This window comes from Planococcus citri, chromosome 1 (assembly GCF_950023065.1).
Source record: "Planococcus citri chromosome 1, ihPlaCitr1.1, whole genome shotgun sequence".
In the NCBI taxonomy this organism is placed as follows: domain Eukaryota; kingdom Metazoa; phylum Arthropoda; class Insecta; order Hemiptera; family Pseudococcidae; genus Planococcus; species Planococcus citri.
The window spans coordinates 76,075,442-76,099,485 of NC_088677.1; the positions used below are offsets into that span (position 1 = coordinate 76,075,442).

The window sequence follows — 24,044 nt, forward strand, 5'->3', positions numbered from 1 at the left end:
ACGTATCGTGTTGCTGACTGACCACTGCATCCATCGTCCATCGTCGTCGAGCAGACCAACAGTGTGGCTTCTCGAAGCGCGTGCTTCGCCCCGCGCACCGTGACCACCTCCTGACCACTTTTTTTACTGCATAAAAATTGATTCGTATATCGACGATTTATTACTTTACATCGTACTCGATGATTCCATAATGGTAATAAGCATCCGACTATCGACGACCGGTTGTTCGATCATTATCGTCCATTATCGATGGTGCAATATGCGCTTTACAATTAATTTGTTGTTCTGGTTGTTGCTTCGCTTTGGTCGAGTTACACTAGAGTTATATTATAGCACTGGTATTCTCTTGCCGCCGTTTCCTTTCCTTTCCTTTCCATGCTGTGTGGATTCTGGATATCTTTCTATACAGTCTCTTATTCATGAATGCGGCTAGATTACTATATTATCGCTAGTTTTTTTCTGGGTGCATTTTTTCTTCCTCTCTTCTCTCCCTGCTTGTTCGATTCATTTGTGTAGGTATATACCTTACCTAAGTAGTAGAGTGTTGTTGTCACGGCGGCGGTGATGTAATATTTTTAATAAGTAAGAGAAAAACACCGAGAGAAAGGCTAGCGGATTTTTTTCACTTATTGATTCTGCAGGAGCTGCTCCCATCAGATTCAGAAACATGTAGAAGCGATCGTTTCTTGATAATTGGTCAATTGGCAGCTCGGTCGAGTGATTCGAGATGGTTGTGGATTGCGGTTTTTCCGCATTCGATACTCGAACGTTTTTTAAATCAGCAAAATTGAACGATAAAAAATTACCGATTGACGAAAATTTATCGAATAGATGACGATTACCAATAATAATCGATTATATTCGCCAGGTTTTAAATTTTTCCAGCACATCTTGAGCAGAAAAAATGCCTCAGATGATGCAGAAACCAGATGCAAAGGAAACGATTGGGGAAACGTTTTGCAACCGGTTTTATAAAACACCATTTTTTATTCCATACTCTTAGTCTCTTACCCTTACGTATCAGGAAAAAAAAATATTGAAAATGAAATTATTTGTGTATCTTTGAGACCATTTCAACTGAAAAATGGTCAAATTTGTTGACAATTTTCGAGGTCAAATCGTTTGAGAAAAAAAGGAAAAAAAATCAAAATTTGAAAAATTTTCAAGTTTTATTTCAAAAATGAAGGAAACGGACCTTTTCAAGAAATTTCACAAAGAAATTATTTATCTTTTTGAAACGAGGAGGTGAGAATAGGTGTGGTGAGGGGAGAGGAGGAGGATAGGACATGAAGGACTGGAACGCTCATTTTTCAAAATTTTCATGGCATTAAAGAAAGCAAAAGAACATTTAAAAATCCGAAAAAGTGAAATAATTAATAAATAAGAAATTTCATAACTGTATTTATAAAAACGCAAAAAAAATTCACTCGAATTACAATTTTTGGTAGTAGTGTAGTATTTAACTACTGTTGTTTTTGCGAAAATCTTGTTAAAATAATGGAAATTATAGTGTTCTATCGATGAATTTTTTCAGAAATTTTGGTAGTTACAATTCTATCGAAATTCCTGACTTTTATAAGAATTTAACTACCAATATTTTTCGGACCCAAGCTATTCATTTCAAAAAAAAAAAATCAAAATCTGAAGAAAAGGAAAATTTAAGGCTTATTAAAAATTATTTCAGAAATGGACGAAAGCGGATTTTTCAAAAAATTTTGGCGAGGAGTCAAATTTTTGGGGCAATTTTGCGATTTATGGAGATTTTTTTTGAAACGAGGAAATAGATTTTTTTTTCAATTTCTACAGAAATTAATTTTGTTATTTTTCCAAAATTTGGGAGCTCCATACAAGAGAGCCAACGGCATTTGGAGGTCCAACTAAGAGTTTCTCTTGAAAAGGGCGTTACGTAGAACCATTTTAATGCAGAAATGAGATACATATTTTCAAAAAAATTTAACGTGATTTCAATTTCTACTCATTTATCCACCATTTTTTCAACTTCGAGGTGCTCCTTACTAGTGGGCCAAGATGGTTCGAAGAACTGGAGAACGTTTTTTCTTGAAAAGGAGATTATTTAGGAAAATTCTGACGTAGAAACGAAGAATATTCATAAATTCAACTTTTTTTCATTTTTTTTTCAACGGGAAGGGGGGAAAATCGATACCACTTTTTTCAGATGGGGGGGGGGATTGTTCATCACCCATGGTAACAATGGGGGGGGGGGTGAGACGAGGAAAATTCCAACTTTGCGAAATAAGCTACACCTCAATCGATACATAATTACTTATCTTCTGTATACTCATCGTTTAACATGACCATAGACTATAGGTACGTAAATTCCAAAAACCAATTTTTCACACGATTCCATCTCTCTCACTCTTCAGTCGAGTATTCGGTATAAGAAAAAAAAATAGTGTAAACGTCTGAGTTATTCCTAGAAAAGAAGGAAAAAAAAACACCAGGAAACAGAGTAGGAAGCGGAGGGACCCTAAAAACAAAACGAAAGAAAGAAATACACGATAGCATATACAACGAGCAACGAGTCACATACACACCGAAAAAAAATCAATCGCCGATGGTGTGAGAATTTCACGTTATTCGGCTATAGGTAGGTAACAGCAGTGTTTGCGAGATCGGTAGATGGCGGAAATCGCTTATTTAATGATGATAACACTCCTTCGCAATTGTTTCCCATTGTTTACAAATCGGACTGGAAATCTTTGAATATTTTCCACTATAGGTCCCGGGGTCGCTAGGCAGCGCAGCGGCTCTAAAGTCTGTCGAGATGTTTATATACTCGTCTTAATGCTATGTCAACATTTACCTGTATCACTCTTCTGGTATTCTCTTCTACTTACATACGTATACACTCATAGTATACAATTCTCGGAGTGTGTGAGAGACGAAAGACAAAAGAGGAGGAAGAACGCGAGCAGAATGATATTTGGCTTATTTTTTCGTGCAGCCACCGCCGCGCCGCGGAGGCGTTGTTTAAATAGGATAGTTTCTTGTTTACTCGTTCAATAGCGAAGGGTCAAATCGTTTCCAAGCTATTAAATGTCATTTTAAAGTAAATCTCAACTAGACGATTGCTCCGCCGCTACCCCCTTGGCACCCGACTTGGGTGTCAGTTGGCTAACAAAGTGCACTCGTATAATAGCCCTGAGAACTGCACACACACACATACACGTACGTATCTATAAAGATAGGTAAAGGTAAAAACCCTTCTTCCATTGCCTGCATCTTTGACGAGTGAATACTGAACAGAAATGGAAGTTTTCGAATGAAAAAAATACATCATCCCGCCACCGCACCAACCCAAAGCTTGGGCCATTATTACGCGATGTTGATTTATGGTAATTTATGACATTATGACTAGCGCGTGTCAATATTAGCTGATTTCTCCCTTCTCCTGCCACATCCTCTTGTTGGTTCGCCAAGTGGCCAATTAAGAGTAAAAATTCACTCGACGGATGGCGATTTATTGTAAGTACGTGCGATACTTTGTCATGAAAAATTCTCTCTGTCAAGGACACCCGGTTCAGTGTCAGAAATAGTATCTCATATGCCACTTTGCTATAGGTAATTAGAGTTCAGACCACGTCTATACCATCAAATGATACTAAAACGTCAATCAAAACGCACTTCAGAAATTTATTTAAATGAAAAAGTCGCGTTAACGAAACTTGGAATCTGCTGGTAAGCAGGGGTTGCTGGAATCTCCTAAAATTTCAGCAAATCTAGCCATAACAGCTATTCAGGTATTGTTCCTGACTTCTAAAAATATGATTCCAATCAGTGAGACGATCACAGTATGCTTAAGAGTATCAGCTTTGTATTTGAACTTGGAATCTTCTGATGATCAGAGGCTGGTGGAATCTCCTAAAATTTCGTAGAATATGGTCAAAACAACTATTTAGGGGTTGTTTCTAGACTCCAAAAAAGTGATTCCAATCAGTGCTGAAAGCTTTTGAAGCGATTATCACCGGCATCCGGGCATTCAAACTCTCAAATTTGATCACAAGATTGCATCTTTTAGTCAACTACATAATAGTCGGGGAGCCCGCCTAAAGATCCATTGCCCCCCCTTATTGATCCTCCGGGACGACTTTTTCATAAAGGAGGAGTCCAAAGGAACATTTATAGCCCTTGTCCTAAAAAAATAGCCCTACTTACAAAATGGCGGCCATTTTGATTGAAAGGTCAGCCGAAATTGCAGATATTGCGTTCCAACATAGGACTAGTACGAAATTTTTTAAAACGTACAACGGTAGATCAAAAGATCAGGCAAAAATTCATCACCTGCCAAAATTTCAAATCCCAAAGTGCCTTTTTCAACTTTTGGTGAATTTTTGAAAATCAAATTTAGGCCAAAAATGAAGGAAAAGATCAAAATTTTACCAAATTGACCAAGAAAGCTGAAATTTGGGGTATACCCTATTTTAGACATGCCAAATCGATTGGAAAATCTTTCAAACCGTTTTGAGCAATTCTGGAGCCTCCAGTAGATTTTTGAAACTCAAAATTTCGTCAAATGGAGTTAGAAACCGAAATTCATTCTGCAAACTAATTTCAATACGCTACGAAGTCAACTGCAGGTGGATTTCAAGTCGTTTTGGAGCCTCCAGCGACTTTTTGAAAGGTTGTATGACGTTTTTTGGAAAATTGAAATTTCCAAAAAGTAGCTGGAAGCTTCAGAACCATTTGAAACCACCATGCAGTTGACTTCATATCGTTTCTTGCTAAGTTCATTTGATAAAATGTTGTGGGAATTTCAAGTTTCAAAAATCTGGTGCAGGCTACAGTAATTTTCAAAAAAACGCTGGAGGCTCCAGAATTATTTGAACTCACCTGAAGTCGTCTTCAGAAGAAGTTAAAATCGGAGTGCAGAGTAAATTTCAGCTTTTCATCTCCATTTGATAAAATTTTGTAAAAATTTCAAATTTCAGAAATCTACTGGAGGCTTTAATAATTTTCAAAATTCGCTGGAGACTCTAAAACGACTAAATCCGCCTGCATTCGAGTTGGTAGCGTATTGAAATTAGTTTTCAAAATGAATTTAGGCTTTCCAACTGCATTTTGATGGAATTTTGTGGAAATTTCAAATTTCAAAAATCTGCTGGAGGCTCCAGTAATTTTCAAAGCGTTGCTGGAGGCTTCAAAAGACATTGGTCGCAGAGTAAATTTCGGCTTTCCAACTCAATTTGATAAAATTTTGTGGGAATTTCCGAGTTTCAAAAATCTGCTGGAGGCTCCAGAACTACTCAAAACGGTTTGAATCAGTTTTCAATCGTTTTGGCATGTTGAAAATAAAGTAGATTTCAGATTTCAGCTTTCTTCGTCAATTTGGTAAAATTCTGATTTTTTAAAATCATTTTTGGCTTAAAACTTGATTTTCAAAAATTCGTCAGAAATGAAAAAATGTATTTTAGCACTTGAAATTTTGGCTGGTGATAATTCATTGCACTCTCTTTCGATCTATGTAGTTTTGTTGAGTTCAAAAAATTTTGTGCGAGTCCTAATTATATTGAAAAGCAAAATTTGCAAATTCGTCTGACATGTCAATCGAAATGACCGCCATTTTGTAAGTAGGGCCTTTTTTCTCGAATTTTCATTTTGCTCATCAATAGAGAACCTATCAGCGAATAATATTGGCTGAAAAATGTAAACTACGTAAGAAGGGACGCCTTGATGCCCCCCCCATCCTCGAAAATTTTCAATACGTATGTAGATTCTTGCTTAACTTACCTGAAATCGCAAATCGTGATTGCTGAAAACTCCCTTCTTCGACTTTAATTCACTTTCGAGCAACACCTGTAAAAACACCAAACAAAAATCTCATTTTAATGTCACCTCGAGCAAATTGCAGACTATTGATCACAGCACCTTGATTTCAATATTTCTCAAACCACAAAATCTCTAGTCATTTTTTTAAAAATCCACACAGGAAATGCTCGCTTGATCAAAACCAAATATCATTTCTCAGAGTTCTGGGATCGGGACTTTCTCCGCAATCCGCATCATATGATCATAATGTACACGCTGGACCGTATGGACGGACGGTACAAAAATATACTAATAAATAAATATAAGCAAAACTATTATACGCTATAAGCTACCCAGAAAGGTTAGATATAGATATAATATAGTAGTATTCGATGTAACAGAGACGAGTGGTACAGTACGAAAGCCCCCTATGGCTATATCTCGGCTATTAGTTGTTGTAATAACATCATCATTTACGAACTCCCGGGGTTCGCGTCCTGAGGGGTCTTCACCATAGGTCTGATCACGATGCACACGAATTACACGGTCATAAGTTATTTTTTATCATTTAACCCGAACGTACGCGTATTTACGAGATGTAATACCATCTTATATGCATTGCATACACAGCTATACGTATAAATGTAGAAGAGGAGAGCTGTATATGTAATGTATAAGTAATGTACTACCCGGTGTTATCGGTGTGTGAAATTCTTTACGAAAATATCGTAAAATAGATATACGAGCAGATATACTTATACCTAGAGATCTTGGATGATGGTCGCACTGCTGGTAATGGCACAAGAGGTATCGTCGTCACAGAGCGGTAGTCCGAATCGGGTGTTTTTTGGTCGAAATTTAATAACCTTGTTTGACTACGCTAAATGGTGCTAAACTTAATGATCCAGCAGCCGATTGTTCGCGGATTTAATTTCGTATAAAGAATAAAATTTATTTACCTATTGGACGTGTGCCCTGGCCAAGTCAGACTTTTAGGTTCGTACGATAGTATAGAATATCGCGGATTAAGATAGCACTTCTTCACCTTTTCCCTTCCATCGCCTCTATAGACTTGTACATTGGTACCTAACTATTTTTTATTAAAAAAATACTGTATCTATCTACTTAGGAGATATCTCGTATCTGTCTAGTGTCTATCTGTATCTGTAGTATTTTATACGTAGGTAATATAAATAACGACTCGTACTAAATATCTATGTATTTTTTTTTTGATTTTTGCAGGATGTCGAGAAACAGCCTTCATATACGCCATTACAAGCGCCGCAGTAACACATACGGTCGCTCGAGCATGCGCCGAAAGCAGTATAGTCTCGTGTAATTGCGATTACAACTATAAAAGCAGAAGATCGTCATTCTCAACAAATGTTGTAGTGGGAGCTCGAGACTGGCAATGGGACGGATGCTCCGATAATATAGGATTCGGATACAAATTCGCTCGCGAATTCGTCGACGCAGGCGAAAAAGGACGAAATTCGCGAGAGAAGATGAATTTACATAACAACGAAGCCGGCAGATCGGTAAGTTGAATTTCACCAAATACATAATACGTGTGATTTAGTTTAGTGATCGAGATAAGATATGTCCATGAGGGGGGGGGGGAAGGGGAGGTTTCTTCGTCGCTGATGACGTCCAGTTTGACTTATTTTGATAGGTCGCATGATATCTTTTTCAAAAATCCCAGAAATCGTGACACCATTTTGGGCTCAAAATTATTCAAAAATGCTCAAAAAATATTTTCGAGGAAATATTTGTTTTTTTCGCGAAATTTCAACCTATTTTGATAGGTCACAAGGCACACTTTTAAAAATTTCAAAAATTATCACCCCCTCCCCAGTTTGGACTTTTACTCAAAATTCTTCAAAAGTACCCAAAAAAAGGTCCAACTGAAAATTTTGATTTTCTGTCAAAATTTGAACTCATTTTAAATTGCATGACAACTTTTTCAAAAATCCCATGGATCATGACCGAATTCGCGGCTCAAAATTCTTCAAAAATGCTCAAAAAAAGATTCGACTGAAATTTTCGGTTTTCTGACGAAATTTAGATCCATTTCGATAGGTCGCATGACGCCTTTTCAAAAATCCCAGAATAAATCATGACACCATTTTGGGCTCAAAATTAGGTATTCAAAAATGCTCAAAAAATATTTTCGAGGAAATATTTGATTTTTTCGCGAAATTTCAACCTATTTTGATAGGTCACAAGGCACACTTTCAAAAATTTCAAAAATTATCACCCTCTCCCCAGTTTGGACTTTCACTCAAAATTCTTCAAAAGTAACCAAAAAAAGGTCCAACTGAAAATTTTGATTTTCTGTCAAAATTTGAACTCATTTTAAATTGCATGACAACTTTTTCAAAAATCCCATGGATCATGACCGAATTCGCGGCTCAAAAATTCTTCAAAAATACTCAAAAAAAGATTCGACTGAAATTTTCGGTTTTCTGACGGAATTTAGATCCATTTCGATAGGTCGCATGACACCTTTTCAAAAATCCCAGAAATCATGACACCATTTTGGGCTCAAAATTATTCAAAAATACTCAAAAAATATTTTCGAGGAAATATTTGTTTTTTTCGCGAAATTTCAACCTATTTTGATAGGTCACAAGGCACACTTTCAAAAATTTCAAAAATTATCACCCCCTCCCCAGTTTGGACTTTTACTCAAAATTCTTCAAAAGTACCCAAAAAAAGGTCCAACTGAAAATTTTGATTTTCTGTCAAAATTTGAACTCATTTTAAATTGCATGACAACTTTTTCAAAAATCCCATGGATCATGACCGAATTCGCGGCTCAAAATTCTTCAAAAATGCTCAAAAAAAGATTCGACTGAAATTTTCGGTTTTCTGACGGAATTTAGATCCATTTCGATAGGTCGAATGACACATTTTCAAGAATCCCAGAAATCATGACACCATTTTGGGCTCAAAATTATTCAAAAATGCTCAAAAAATATTTTCGAGGAAATATTTAATTTTTTCGCAAAATTTCAACCTATTTTGATAGGTCACAAGGCACACTTTCAAAAATTTCAAAAATTATCACCCCCTCCCCAGTTTGGACTTTTACTCAAAATTCTTCAAAAGTACCCAAAAAAAGGTCCAACTGAAAATTTTGATTTTCTGTCAAAATTTGAACTCATTTTAAATTGCATGACAACTTTTTCAAAAATCCCATGGATCATGACCGAATTCGCGGCTCAAAATTCTTCAAAAATGCTCAAAAAAAGATTTAACTGAAATTTTCGGTTTTCTGACGGAATTTAGATCCACTTTGATAGGTCGCATGACACCTTTTCAAAAATCCCAGAAATCATGACACCATTTTGGGCTCAAAATTATTCAAAAATGCTCAAAAAATATTTTCGAGGAAATATTTGATTTTTTTGCGAAATTTCAATCCATTTTGATAGGTCGCGAGGCACATTTAGGTAATTCCAAAAATTGGGCTCAAAATTCCTCAAAAATGCTCGAAAACGGATCTTACTGAAATTTTTGATTTTCTGAAGGAATTTAGATCCATTTTGATAGGTTGCATGGCATCTTTTGTAAGATATCCGAGAACTCATAACCCAATTTTGGGCTTAAAATTATTCAAAAGTGCCCAGAAAAACATTTTTTTGGAAATGGTTGCTTTCATCACGAAATTTCAATTCATTTTGATAGGTCGCGAAACACATTTTCAAAAATTCCAAAAATCATAACCTCAGTTTGAGCTCAGAAGTCTTTTAAAAAAATGCTCAAAGAAAATCTGACCCAAAATTTTTGATTTTCTGCGAGAATTTAGACCAATTTTGATAAGTCGCATGACACTTTTTCAAAAATTCCATAGATCATGACCGAACTTTCGGCTCAAAATTCTTCAAAAATGCTCAAAAAAAGATCTTACAGAAATTTTTGGTTTTTTGGAGAAATTTAGATCTATTTTGATAGGTCGCATGACACCTTTTCAAGATATCCGAGAACTCATGATCCAATTTTGGGCTCAAAATTATTCAAAAATGCTCAAAAAACATTTTCGTCGAAATATTTGATTTTTTCGCGAAATTTCCACCTATTTTGATAGGTCACAAGGCACACTTTCATAAATTTCAAAAATCATGACCCCAGTTTGGACTTGCACTCAACATTTTTCAAAAATGTTCAAAAAAATTCAACTGAAAGTTTTGATTTTCTGACGGAATGTATACCCATTTTGAAAGGTCGAATGACACCTTTTTAAGATATCCGAGAACTCATAACCCCATTTTTGGGCTCAAAATTTTTCAAAAATGCCCAAAAAAACATGTTTGTGGAAGCTGATTTTCTCACGAAATTTTAATCGGTCGCGAGGCACATTCAATTCCTGAAATCATAACCTCAGTTTGGGCTCAAAATTTTTCAAAAATGCTGAAAAAAGTTCTGACCGAAATTTTTGATTTTCTGCGGGAATTTACAACCATTTTGATAGGTCGCATGACACCTTTTCAAAATATACCGGAAGTCATGACCTAATTTTGAGCTCAAAATTTTTCAAAAATACTTAACACTTTTCGGAAATTTGTTTTTTAAAAAACGTAATAAAATCTCTTAAAATTACTGGTGCTTTTTAGTGACCTACTTATAAATTTTCAAAAAATCGGAATTTTCGAAAAAAAAATGTTTTTTTTCGCTCTACCCTCAACTTAACCTGTTTTGGGGGAAAATAGACCAGTTTCGAAAGACATCATTTTAAGATTCTGCGTCGACCTAGGACAGAATTTTAAGCCCTAAAATGGGTCACGGTTTATGGAATTTTTGAAAAAGTGCTTCGCGAATCATCGAAATAATTACATTTTTGGGAGATGATCAAAAGTTTCCATGCTAAATTTTCTCGAGAATTTTTGTGTATATTAACGGTTTCTTCCAAGATTTAGAATTTCTTATTTCTCTGAAGTTGTTGAATTAAATGTGGAAAAAATCCCCTTGACAGTTCAGCTCCCCCCCCCCTTGAAATTAATCAGTCGTGCTAAAAATCCCTTCAAAAGTCAAAAAATTAAAATGTATGCCTACATTTTTACATCTTAATTTAGTATACAATTTATGTTCATCAGAGAAGCACTATACAGTATTCCAGACCTCCCTTCCACTCCCTGCTTCTTATTGAAAAAATGGCTTTTGTGTAATCTTGAAAAACAAGAAAAATCCGATCCTAGAATTAGATCAGTTTTCATCCGAAAAAATACTATACATAATTGTAAGGTCAATAGATTTGAGAAATCATTTTTTGGATCAATATTTTTCGGTCGATTCCTTCATAATAATGTATTTTTAAATATTGTTTTTGAAAAAGTTTAAAAGTGAATTTTGAGGAGGAGGGGCCTCGGACTCTTCTGACTCGAAACTGGATTCATAATACATATCATAGTCATATGACTTATAAAAATTTTTATCTTCTGTTTTGAATTTTTGGTGGCCCAAATGTGAATTTTCATCATTTTGAAACAAGAAAAAAATTGTCCCGAGCGAAGCAAGAATGAAAGTTTTTGAAAAAGTGATCTTGAAAGGCCTAAAAACGATATTTTTTTTTCAGAAAATTGATTTTGAAAAAAAGAGGACAGCCCTGAGAAAAGCGACAGTGAAAATTTGGGAGAATTTTCATTTTGAGAGAACTGAAAACAATAATGTTTTTCAATGCAAAAAGTTTATCGTTTTGATGTTTAAAATTTTGAGAATAGGCTCGAGTGAGAGCGAAAGTTCTTAAAAATTTGTGTTTTGATAAGTAAAAAAACAGGGGTTTCTTTCATCACATGGTCTTTCTTTTGCCAGCCTCTCCATGAATACACGGGCCGAGAGGGCGAACTGTTCCCTTTATTGTCCCCTCACCTCCCCTCGACAGTTCTGCCTCGGTCTAAAGTTTTCAAAATTTGAAAAATTTTCAATTGTTTCGAATTTTTTTTGAACACTTTTTTCAGTTTGGTTTGTTTTTGATTTCTTTAATACTTGCATACGAGTATGATCCCTTTTAGACCATTAGAAACGTTCAAAGTTCATTTCTGTCAAATCCAAGAGTTTTACACATGTTCATTTTTTTCTTTTAAAAGATGATGCATTTCATTTTTTTTTCTGAAGAACCCCTGCATCAAAATTTGGACCTGGTATTGATTGAAAGTTCTCCTTTATTTCAAAATCCAAAGTCATCGAATAAAAAACAGAGAGCAATGCATTTTTTCAAACAGTATGCTTGCAAGTGAATCCAACTTGCAGTTCTGCACTAACTACACGAGAAGTGGGCAGATCTAGACCATGCGCAGGACTTGGCTTATCACAGTGCCATATTTTTTGTTCTCATTTAAGAACGATAGCGGTGCTATTAACTATGGTCATTAATTCCCCATATATAATGAGTATAAAAGGTCGTGATACCGATACGGTTGCGTATTTGTACAGAAAAATGGAATACGAGTACCGGTAATGTGTAACATGGAGGCTGGGTGTGGATGAATGTGAGTGGGAAGGGAAGTGAAAAGGAGAAAACTCGCTGATTGTGTGCGTATATAAGAGTATTTTATGACGAATATAGTTTGCAACACTCGTGTGTAATGTACTTTTTACATTACCTATACACATACACGAATTTATGTGAGCTGTGCTGTTGTATTAGTGTGTGAGCTTCGTACATTTGAGCCCAGCTTCTCATATACTACAGTATACCGTTCTCCGCAGCAGATACGATATGAAAAATCATTACATTATTACAATTTACTTTCACGGTAACGAAGCTACGTGAATAGCATAAGTAAACATGTATTCGAAAGATTGTGTACCTAATATCATCTATAATACCTACACACGTAGTACACTCGAGGTACCTCTACCTTCAACTCACTACCACCCACTCATCGCGACTATCGGCGACTCGAATGCGACGCACGAGTCTACAGTATAACGAAACGAATTAGTTATCAAGAGAAACAAAAATCTATACAGCGAGCCCGAGCCCGAGCCGCGAACAGTGATTTTTCCAGTCCTCATACCGTATCATTGGACCTACCATGAGCTCGTCCAATAAAAGATTTCCGAAACGAGGCACTCTGGTACTGAATATTATAGTGGATGCTGCCGCGAGAAAGCAAACTTGGCGAACGTGACTCTGTGCTGACTGCGACTAGAAGGCAATTTAAAAAGCACGCCGGGTCGAGCAGCGAGCACGAAGTGCGGAGACCAACAGCGAGAAAAATCATAATGTAGATGTAATCGAAAATATCGCGTTAGGTCGAATGATAATTAAATAAAATCCATTAGATGACATCATAGTACGCCGGCTCGCGAGATAGGTAGGCAGGTCTCGCGTGCAGTGTAGGCGCATTGGGCGAGATAGCTCTAAGTATACACGTTCTGTATTTCACTATTTCGTGTGATTTTATTTTGAGATCTACAATCGTGTCGTAAAAATTGCACCTACTCTATTCGTAAGGAAGCTTTTTGAATTGGCATTTGCCAATTTGAACGAAAACGAATTGAATTGAATGGCATAAAACTCCCCTGTAACCAGAATGTCAAGTCCTCAAGTTGATTTTTGGATTTTTAGCGAAATTGAATCCCTAATTCGAAAACTACCAGTTTCGGACCATTCTGGAGCCTCTGGCGAATTTTCAACGTTCCTTGAAAATTTCATTTCAAAATTTGACACCAATTTTTGAACTCACCCCCCACACCTTCCCCTCATCGCTGTTTTTCTAGACACCCCTCCCCCCTCCTTAAAAAAAACGAAAAATGAACTTATTGCAGTCTGCTATCCACCTCCTCAAATGATACTAGAAGATCCAAAAATGAACTTATGCACTAATAATTCTGTCTAGTGCTTATAGAGCACCCTATGGGACACCCTCTCGACCGTTTCAAGTGATTATCGTCGAATTATCAATTTCTAAAAAAAAATTTCCATAATTTGTCAGTTTATCAAAATTTACTTTCGAACTGGCATCTCTTTGGAATTTCTAGGAAATCATCAAAAGTGATCGAAAGGGTGCCTAGTAGGTACCAACCACTGTTACAACTGCCCAAGTTCATTTTTCACCCATTCAGAGCAGTTTGAAATTGATGGATACAATATTGGAAAGCCACTGGAGACTCCAGAATGATACAGAACTGGAAGTTTCCGAGTTGGGAGGTTGAAAGAACTGGTTCACATATTGCATAAAGGAGTTTGAGAGTCGCCGTTATTTTATGTTTTTTTTTTCAATTTTTCCAGTTTTTTAAAAATTTTCCAAAAATTTAAAAATCAACTTCAGCTCTTGAAATTTTGTTTACAAAAGTTTTTGGACATACTACTTCAATACGAGTACACCAAAACATTTAAAATTTTTCCTGTGTCTTATTGAAGTCATTTGGCAATGGTTTTTTGATAGGCTTTATCAAAATTCAAAACAAAAAACGACTCACTTATTTAATGACAGAATTATTCGAAAATTTGGAAAAAAGAAGGACCTTCGGGCAAAAAAAAGGACTCATAGGCAAAAAGACAAACTTTTACCAACCTAGAAGGACCCGGTAGGACTGTTGAATTCCCTGTTAGAAACAAAGTCCTGAAGATGAGTAGGATTTTCCTCATAAAAACGTGAGATTCTTTCTGAAGTTTTTTCAAAAAATTTTAAGGCATCTGAATTCACAGCTTTTTTGTGTCATGGAAGGACTCCTTTTAAAAAAAGTTTTCTACCAATTTTGTTTGAAAATTTACGTTTTATATCACCATTTTTGGCCAAAAAAAAAAAATGGTGTACTCGTACATATATATAAGAGATGAAAAAATTTATAAATTTAGTTTTAAAAAAGGCCTAATTTGATTTATCCATCAAATCAAAAATTCCTTGGCTCAACTTCTGGTCTTCCTCTCCCCTCCTCCTATACCTCCTCATACGAGGTTTTGTGATTTCGGCGCGGTTTTTAGAGATCTTGTTTTTGAGTTTCGATTTGATTTTTTTTCTGATACTTTCAGCCTTTCACCTCTCAACATGCAAATGATAAAAAAAACTCGTTTGCTTTGGGAAGTAAAATAAAATAATAAGAGTTCGAAATGCAAATCTAATGACTTTTATAGTAAACAAAATTCAGAGGGAGGAATATGTGATGGGAAGGGGGGCAAAAACATTTTCAACATTTTGAAATTTTTCGTGCATATCACCATTATTAAAAAAATAACCCTCTTCCTCGGGTGTCTCTTGCTTCGAAGTTTCGCTTCATCGAGTTTCCATCGCACCCTCTCGAAGTTGTTAAGATTTCGAGAGAAAATAATCCTCTATTTTTAAAACTGCAATTTTTCTTCAAGTTCAAAAAAACTCGTTCCAAAAGACCCCCCCCCCCTTCGAAAAAAAGTTTTAAAACAAAAAAAAATGCAATTCAAATTTAACTAAAATCCCACATCCGAATTTTTCTGAATAAAATTATATTTTCAAGAGAAAACCATCTCCCGTCTCCTAAGCCATGTTAGCCCCCCAGCATAAGGAACCCCAAATTTGTACAAAATCTAAAAAAAATGGAAATGGAATAAATCAAAGCTGGTAATTTTCTATTTTGGAAATTTCCTATTTCTGCTTCAAATGACTCTGAACAATACCATTTTCAAGAAAAATTTTTTCTTTCTCGGTCCCCAAAACAATATCGGCCTCTTTGTACGGGTGCCCTTAAAGCTTGCATACAAAATTTAAACAATTGAAAATTGAAGTCGTCGCTGAAAAATTTTCTACTTCAAGTACCCACCCTTAAAAACCTTACTGAATGAGCCTCTTTCAGGAAAATAAAAATCTCTAGCCCTTTACCCCAATAATGTTGACCCTTTAAAATGTTGAAAATTCTTCTGAATAAATTTCTTGTCAAGAATCACTCTTACTCTCTCCAATGTTGGTCCTTTTACACAGAGACCCTCAAAATTGGAAAAAAAATCAAAAAATCGACTTTTTAATAGATATTTTTTAAAGAGGCTCATGTAGAGGAAATTTTTAAAGTGAGGACTTAATCGCCTTTTTTTTCATGATATGTAAGGGAGGGAGGGAGGAGGAGGGGGGGGGGGTCAAAACTGTAGAACAATTGTTCTCTGATGAAAATGCACCAAATCCTAAAATTGAAACATGAGAATTTTAATTTTTTGAATTTTTCTTGTTTTTTGAAAACTATGAGAGGAGGTACTTTCAGGCAAGACTCGAGTTTGTCTTTGAAGAGCTGAAATTGCCTAAGAATTTTCTTCGTTCATAAAAACTGACAACTTTCAGAGGGTTAGAGCAACAAAAATGCTCAAAAAGTTCACACAGCCAACCCTCGTACCCCCCCCCCCCCCCATTTCCACACAACCAAACAGTCTCCAGAGCATCAAAACGACCCAAACCCAACCCAGATTCACAATTTTCCTCCACCAGCTAGCTTTCTCACCCTTCTCCACAAATCTGAACCTCAGAACTTATGTATTTTAAGCCTTTAGCACCTCTAAGAAAACTCGTATCGAAAACTTTAGGCAATTGTAAGGATCCAATTCGAGATACAGTCACGTATTCTGGCCCACACGACACATATGTCATCGTACATAATCGATTACACTCGGCTCGATGACGAGGGAAAATTTCACGCGTGTGGCAATTACACGCGTCTAATGATTCCATTAACGTACGTTAATAGTGTGTTATTGCTAACGAGGCTGGTCGTCGTTGATTCTCGACTCTCGAGCTCGAGCCTTTACCATATACAATCTCACGTACCTGTATAGGAGGAGCCCACCATATTACATACGTGCAGCTCGAATCGTTCGAAGAGACGCGAGCTCATCATTTCACAGATTAAAAAATGAACGTCGTAATAATAATTCATCTCGGTACAGAACAAATCACACATAGTCGAGTTAGGTATTCGAAAAAGGACTCGTATTTTCTTTCAGCTGTTTCATTATCGTTAACATTTCAACTACATATTAGAGTAAATCGACTTCATTAATACTTCCAAGTATTTAAAAGAATATTACATATTAGGACGACGACGACGACGACTAGGATGCATAATAAAAGACTTCGGCTTCGAACATCTGAAAGAAACCAGGCCTGCTGCAAACGATTGCATTATATCTACACATAGACATACCCGAACCCATATTATACAAAATAATATGTAGATCAAAGATTACCCTAGTCCGGGATTCGTATAAAAATATCAAAAAAAAATTCGTCGACGTATCTTCGTTGTAAATCTACCATAGATACCTACTCGTATTCTCGCAAAAACTAACCTAGCACCTTTTTTTTGGCATATTTTTCTACCCAAATTTACATACAAATTGAACTCCCGCAGCTAATTATCGATATAGTCGTAAAAAGAAAACCCTGCGAGATCTTCTCGATAAATATAACTCGGTCTAAATACGTATTTTTTCTCTCTGTTTACAGCACGTCGTCTCGCAGATGCGACAAGAATGCAAATGTCACGGTATGTCCGGTTCGTGTACGACAAGAACGTGCTGGATGCGATTACCAAACTTCCGCATAATCGGAGACCATCTAAAAGACCGATTCGACGGAGCTTCCCAAGTCCAAAGCACCGAAACCAACAACGAGAACTCCAAACGAACGATTACCAGAAGGAAGCGAAACCGACACAGGGCGCATTTACAACCCCTCAGTCCGGAGTACAAGCCTCCTAGCTTGATGGATCTCGTGTACTTGGAAGACTCGCCCAAATTCTGCTTATGGAATCCACGTCTGGGCATACTCGGAACCAAGGGACGTATCTGCAACGAGACTTCGCTCGGTATGGACGGATGCGATCTTATGTGCTGCGGTCGAGGCCATCGAACGCAGGAGATCATGGTTAGAGAACGATGCGGTTGCAGTTTCCAATGGTGCTGCGAAGTCAAATGTAATATATGTAATAACAAGAAAAGCGTGCATACTTGTAAGTAGTCCTGCAACCCGCACTCTTTATACCTATTCCCTATTTTACCCCCCCCCCTTCCCCACCCTAGCATTATTACCCTGTAAAACCCCCCAGTGTCGTATTTTTATAGTATAAGTACTATGTACATGTTCCTATACATACGTCTATACATATGTAAATATGTAGTTTTTTGTTTTTTTTTTGAATACTTATCGTCTCGTGTGTTGTATATAAATGTAAAAAAACTCTTTACCGCAACGTTCCTTCTCAAACCCACCCCAACCCCTACCCACTTTCTCGTATTTCGTTCTAGCAAGCTTCGATTTCCTTATTTTGTTTTTCACTCACTATCTTCGGTATAGGGTGATCAAAAAGTTGTGCAAACCGTCCTTTTTCTCGAGTGAATTCATTCATCGAATCAAATTCGGGTTTTGATTGATCGAAAAATCATCTTCAAAACTGGCTCCACGAAAACTAATGAGCTGGTATCAGGTTTGGGGTAATCAGTTGGACAAAGGTCTGATCGTGACCAAAATTGATTCTCAAAAAAAAATCGAGATCATCATTGAAACATTTACAAAAATATCGTCTTCCGATACAAAGGTAATTAAAGTTGTCGAGGTTCAATAGCAGTAAAAGGGGGGGAGGGAGGGGTTTTATAAAACTGAGCCATTCTTTATCGAATTTTTTGCCATTAAAAATGTATCGTAATGATGACAGCTGATCGACCTTCCAAGTCCAAATTTCATTATTCGCAGTTGATTGCATTATCGTAGAATTACTGTGAGTTTCTGAAAATTCAATTTCCATCAAATTTTGAGGAACCTCCCTCATTTCTCGAGTGTGATTTTTGGGTAGATTTTGAATTTCTCCTCTCCCTCACTCCCCCTCTAAAAACACGATAATGAGAAAATCGATCAAACACTTTCATATCAAAAGGAAAACATTATTTTGTATTTAATTTCATCATCTTTAAAAAAAAATCAACCAGATTTGTTTTTTATCAATTTGGTCAAAATGTTAGAACAATGATGAGTTTTTGAACTGATCATCTAAAATGAGGCAAAAACTTCGGAAAAGGGTAAATTTTCAGGAACCCGAATAAATGTTTACATTTTTGGTGAAATTTAATGGCATTTTTTGGGAGGGGGGAAGGAGATGAAACTCATGAACGAAATTTGGATTCACTAGGCCAACATTCGATTTGAAAATCTTGGCAGTAAATAAAAAAGCAAATTTTTTTCTTTCGAAATGTACTTTGCGTTTTCGGAAAAATTTCATAAATTTATAAAACGTATTCTGGAAGCTCAAGAGTGGGTGAAAATTACGAAATTTGGTTTTGTAAAATGCACAATTGATTAATTTAAAGTTTTGACAATTGCTGGAAATCAAATTTTTCCAGCCAAAAAGTACTGTAACGTTCTTGGAAATAATTTTGAGATTGAGAAAGACGATTGAAAATCGTTTAGAGCCTCCCAAAAAGTAGGAAATGCGAAATAAAATTTTCCCGCCAAAATTTACTTTCACGTCTTTAGAAAGTGTGAAAAATTTAGAGGGACTCTCGAAATTTTTTTTGAAGCTGCTGAAAAGCTGAAAGTAACGAAAAACTCAGATTTGAGATGTCTACAATCTGTTCGAAAATTTCAGCAGTAGCAGGAAACCATCTTTTTCCACCAAAATTTATTTTCAATCACATTGAAGGGTCGATATTTTCTTTGAAAATTCAAACAGTAGCAGTGAATCAAATCCACTCCTCCCCCCTCACAAATATGCATTTTCACTTTATCTAAAAAATTTCAAAAATTCAGAAAGGCAATCACAATTTTTTTGGAGGTTCCAAAGTGGTTGGAAATTGCCAAATTCAGTTTTAAGAGGCTAATACTCGATTTTAAAATTTCCACTGCAATGTAGATAAAAATTGAAATTTTTTCCGCCAAAATGCATTTTCATGCTTTTGAGAAAATTCCAAAAATTCAAGAAAGCAAAAAAAACTTTTTTCGGAGGTTTAAGAAGGGCTGAAATTACAACATTTGGCGTTCAAAAGTCAGTAACTATTATTCAGTTTGAAAATTTTGACAGTAAAAAGAAATCAAATTTTTCCCGCCAAAATTGACTTAATCGTTTTTGGAAAAATTTCAAACATTCGGGATGACATTGAAAATTTATCTAGGAGGCTCCAGAGTGGCTGGAAATTCCCAAATTCAGTTTTAAGAGGCTCATACTCGATTTTAAAATTTCCACTGTAGATGAAAATTGAAATTTTTCCCGCCAAAATGCATTTCAACGCCTTTGAGAAAATTCCAGAAATTCAAGAAAGCAAAAAAAACTTTTTTCTGAGGTTTAAGAAGGGCTGAAATTACAACATTTGGTGTTGAAAAGTCAGTAACTATTATTCAGTTTGAAAATTTCGACAGTAAAAAGAAATCAAATTTTTCCCGCCAAAATTGACTTGATCGTTTTTGGAAAAATTTCAAACATTCAGGATGACATTAAAAAATTTCCAGGAGGCTCCACAGCGGCTGGAAATTACAAAATTTGGATTTGAAAAGTCAATAAGTCAGTTTGAAAATTTTGACAGTAGAAGGAAATCAAATTTTTCCCGCCAAAATTGACTTGATCGTTTTTGAAAAAATTTCAAACATTCAGGATGACATTGAAAATTTTCCAGGAGGCTCCAGAGTGGCTGGAAATTACAAAATTCGGTTTTGAAAAGTCAATATGTATTCAGTTTGAAAATTTTGACAGTAAAAGGAAATCAATTTCAAAAATATAAAATTTTTTCCCACCAAAATTTACTTGACCGTTTTTAGAAAAATTTCAAAAAATACAACATGAAAATAAAAAAATTCCAGAAGGGAAATTACAAAATTTGGTGTTGAATTAAGTTAATAAGTATTCAGTTCAAAAAAAATATCGACGATGGACTGGTATTAAATTTTTTCCCGCCAAAATTCACGTGAAAATGTTTGGAAAAATTTTTAAAATATAGAAATATGACAGTACAATAAAAAATCGTTCTGGATGCTCCAAATTTTGTTTCGAGAAGTCGACAATCAGCTAGAAATCAAATTCTTTCCCGCCCAAATATATTTTCACAACAGTGGAAAAAAATCAAAAAATTTAAACAGATGCTCGAAATTTTTCCAAGAGATTCAGAAAGCTGGATAATTGCAACATTTGGTTTTTTGGGATCAAAATCCTATTTGAAAATTTCGTCGATAAAAATAAATCAAATTTTTCCCGCCAAAATAATTAAACCTATTTTTTCGAAAAAAATCAAAATTCTTTGAGGGCCTTTCAAAAGCATTGAAAATCAACAGAATTTCAGTTTTCAAAGGTAAACATTCAATCTGAAAATTTCGATGGTGGACGAAAATTACATTTTTCCCGCCAAAATGCACTTTCACGTCTCTGATAACATTTTGGAAAATTTTCGAAATACAGTCGAAATTTTTCTGGCAGCTTCAGAGCATCAGAAACCACGAAATTTGGTTTTGGAAGGTCAACACTTGATTCTTGCTGGCAAAAATCGAGTACATTCGTAGACAAAAAAAAGGCTGTTGTTACCTCTCCCTTTTATCACCTCAGGGGGAAAGCGAGAGGTGAGAAATTCGAAAAATCAACAAAAATAGGGTGTTAGAAGGGGGGGAGTTACAGCAGTGATTTTTTTTTTCAAATTCCGTTCTAGCTCTGAAGTGCAATTATAGTATCAATTACAAAGTGACCTCCATCAGATGTGAACTTCAATTTTCAAACTGTCCAAAAATTGCTAAAAATCGAATAAAAAATTTTTAGAGGGGTTAAAATTCTAATTTCGAAGGTTTAGAAACACACTTGCTCAGTTTACAAAAATCCAAATTTCGTCAAAATTCAAATTCAACACTCAAAATGGTTCTCTCATACATAAACAATTTTCGACCAGCATAAGCTTCGAACCATCCTATACTTTCACTTTCACAATCTACAAACTACGTCTATGCAATTATGCATCCTTTACAAACGTTGGTCATTTACTGCCCCCTCCTTCCCCTTTCTCCTTTCCCATCCCTACTCTTCGAAAAAAAACCTAAAAAATAATTTTCTCGATCGATTTCGAACCCCAAAACCCCAAACACTCGACAATCCATCGATCTATACTCCGATCATTGATCGACTATCATCAATGCGCTTATGAATGCATACAAAACGGTGTTTTTACCCCCTACCTACACGGTACCTACAAAAGTAGCCGACACACCATCGGCATCGGCATCAACGGCACCAGAACCGGTTCCCAACATGGTTTTTTTTTGTGTAGCTATAATTGCAAAACAACGACGAGGAAAAATTTCGCTACGTTAAATTCTTAGTAAATACCAAAGTGTATAGTAATAAGTGTATTATACAATTTATTTTAATTTCTCGACCATATTGCGATCGATAGCTGGTGCCTGAGCCGGAGCCCAAATGCAACGTGTCTCTGCGTTACTTTTATACATTTACACTATTTGCATGATCATTGACGACCACCAATGACCAGTCTTTAAAAGCAGCTACTTTGTAGGTAATCTTTGAAGTGTAGCGACCTGTGGGGATGGCGCGGTGCGGTGGGTTTTATACGATTTTTTAATAGGTTGTATGTGTGCTGCAAAAAAAATCACATCTACGTTTACGTAGGTGCTGGCTGAGGTGATTTCCACAGTGGAAAAATTATTCTCTTCTTCCTATATAGTAGATTAGAAGAAAGATGTCTCGGAACCTATATTAGTTCGTTCGGGGCCACCATAATACACTATATGGATGAGTTCATTTACCAGAGCACGATGTGTTCGTCGTATATAAGCGCGAGGAAGCGAAAAAAAATGTAAATATGTTGATAATATTTATTTACAGGACGTGGTCCCAGTTGTTGGATTTCTTTCTCTGTATGTTATGCTGGTCTCCTTTTTTTTCTTTTTTTTTCCTATTAATGTATCTATAACGCGCGCGCGGTGCGGATAATAATTGTACGTATAGGTATTTTATTAAAAGTATATGGTTTCTCGCTAATGGATAGCGAATTTCAACTTTTAATATATCGAACACGATTACAGCATTTAAATTCTTTTTATACATACGAGTACGCGAGCGTTCTCACGCAATCTCACCAAAACAAATGAAAAATTTTCAAACGTGAAAAAATTTCCTCTTTTCTCTGCATTTTGATGAACTATCATTTTTTTTCTCTTACTTACCTGTATCTACTACCAGTTTTAATCGAATATTATTATATTGTATTTATTACTATCTATATCTACCTACGTGATATTTTTTTTCTTCTTTTTTTTTCTCGCCTAATCATTACCTATAATAATCATTTTATAATACGATATTCGTCGAAAATTATTATATTCTAAGCTGCAATCGTACGTATATTTTTTTTCTTTTTAAAAAAAAAAGTTCCTAAACGTTATTATACTATACTTTTTTTTATATCGATATATTTTATTACATATTTTATAAGCGTGTTTGTGCGATTTTTTTTTGAGTTTTTTTTCCTTTTTTTTTTTTTTTTTTGCTATTGTAACGACGTACGTATATTACTTACTTTAAAAAAATGTTGTATACGAAAATAATTATCGCTTTTTTTTCAATATTTTTCATCACGTCTTCCTATTACGTTTTTACTATTTTATATAAAACAACAAACTTTATTATTTTATAGAATTTGTTAAGTTTTGTTATCTATTTATCGCGGCTACGAATTGAAAAAAAAAATGTTATTTCTTTCTCTATCGCCTATTCTATATTATGTTGTATGATATTATAGTGAGAAATGTAACGATAATGTTTCTTTTTCTTTTTCTTTTTTTTTTTCTATTTTAACGCGTATTTTCATCTATTTTTTTTCTCCCATTTTTTTCTCTTTTTTCCCCTATCTCTCTCTATTTTTTTTTCTTCCTTTGTATTTGAGAATAAAGTTTTTAAATCTGATGCGAAATATTGTATTTTATTTTTTTTTATATAATCAAAAATGTGGGATGTGTGAGGTCAGTTTTTTGTATCATTTATTTTGATATTGTACATTAAGAAAAATGCAACTGATCAGAGGCATAGTTGACGTCTATGCCTGAATATGAGCGAGTTGTCATTCAATGGGGGGGGGGGGTGGGTGATGATGATGATAAGGCTCAGAAGAGTAAAGGTAACGATGTGGCAAGGAGAAAAATTACTTGAAGGTAGGTACCTATTTTGAAAATCATCGTACACAAAAATGCAATAATATTAGAGAGTAATTTGCATAAAAAGGTATTTCTGACGTCAGCAATCATTCAGAAAAATTTCCCAGTCAATAAGCACCGGAAATCGTCTGCTCGAGTAGACGAACAAAAAACGTTATTCTGACTGGCTGCCTAACTTGTGAA

The 24,044-nt window shown here is 35.4% G+C and overlaps 1 protein-coding gene across 1 annotated transcript in view; it reads left to right on the forward strand.

Annotated features, from left to right (window-relative positions):
* Positions 1 to 23,613, forward strand: part of wg (wingless) — an 83,019-nt gene extending 59,406 nt beyond the window's left edge. Inside the window, exons 3-4 of the mRNA XM_065346865.1 lie at positions 7,009 to 7,304; positions 17,175 to 23,613. Coding sequence (XP_065202937.1) covers positions 7,009 to 7,304; positions 17,175 to 17,687 — 809 coding nt within the window. The 3' untranslated portion in view covers positions 17,688 to 23,613. The remainder of the gene's footprint in view (positions 1 to 7,008; positions 7,305 to 17,174) is intronic.
* Positions 23,614 to 24,044: the final 431 nt, after the last annotated feature.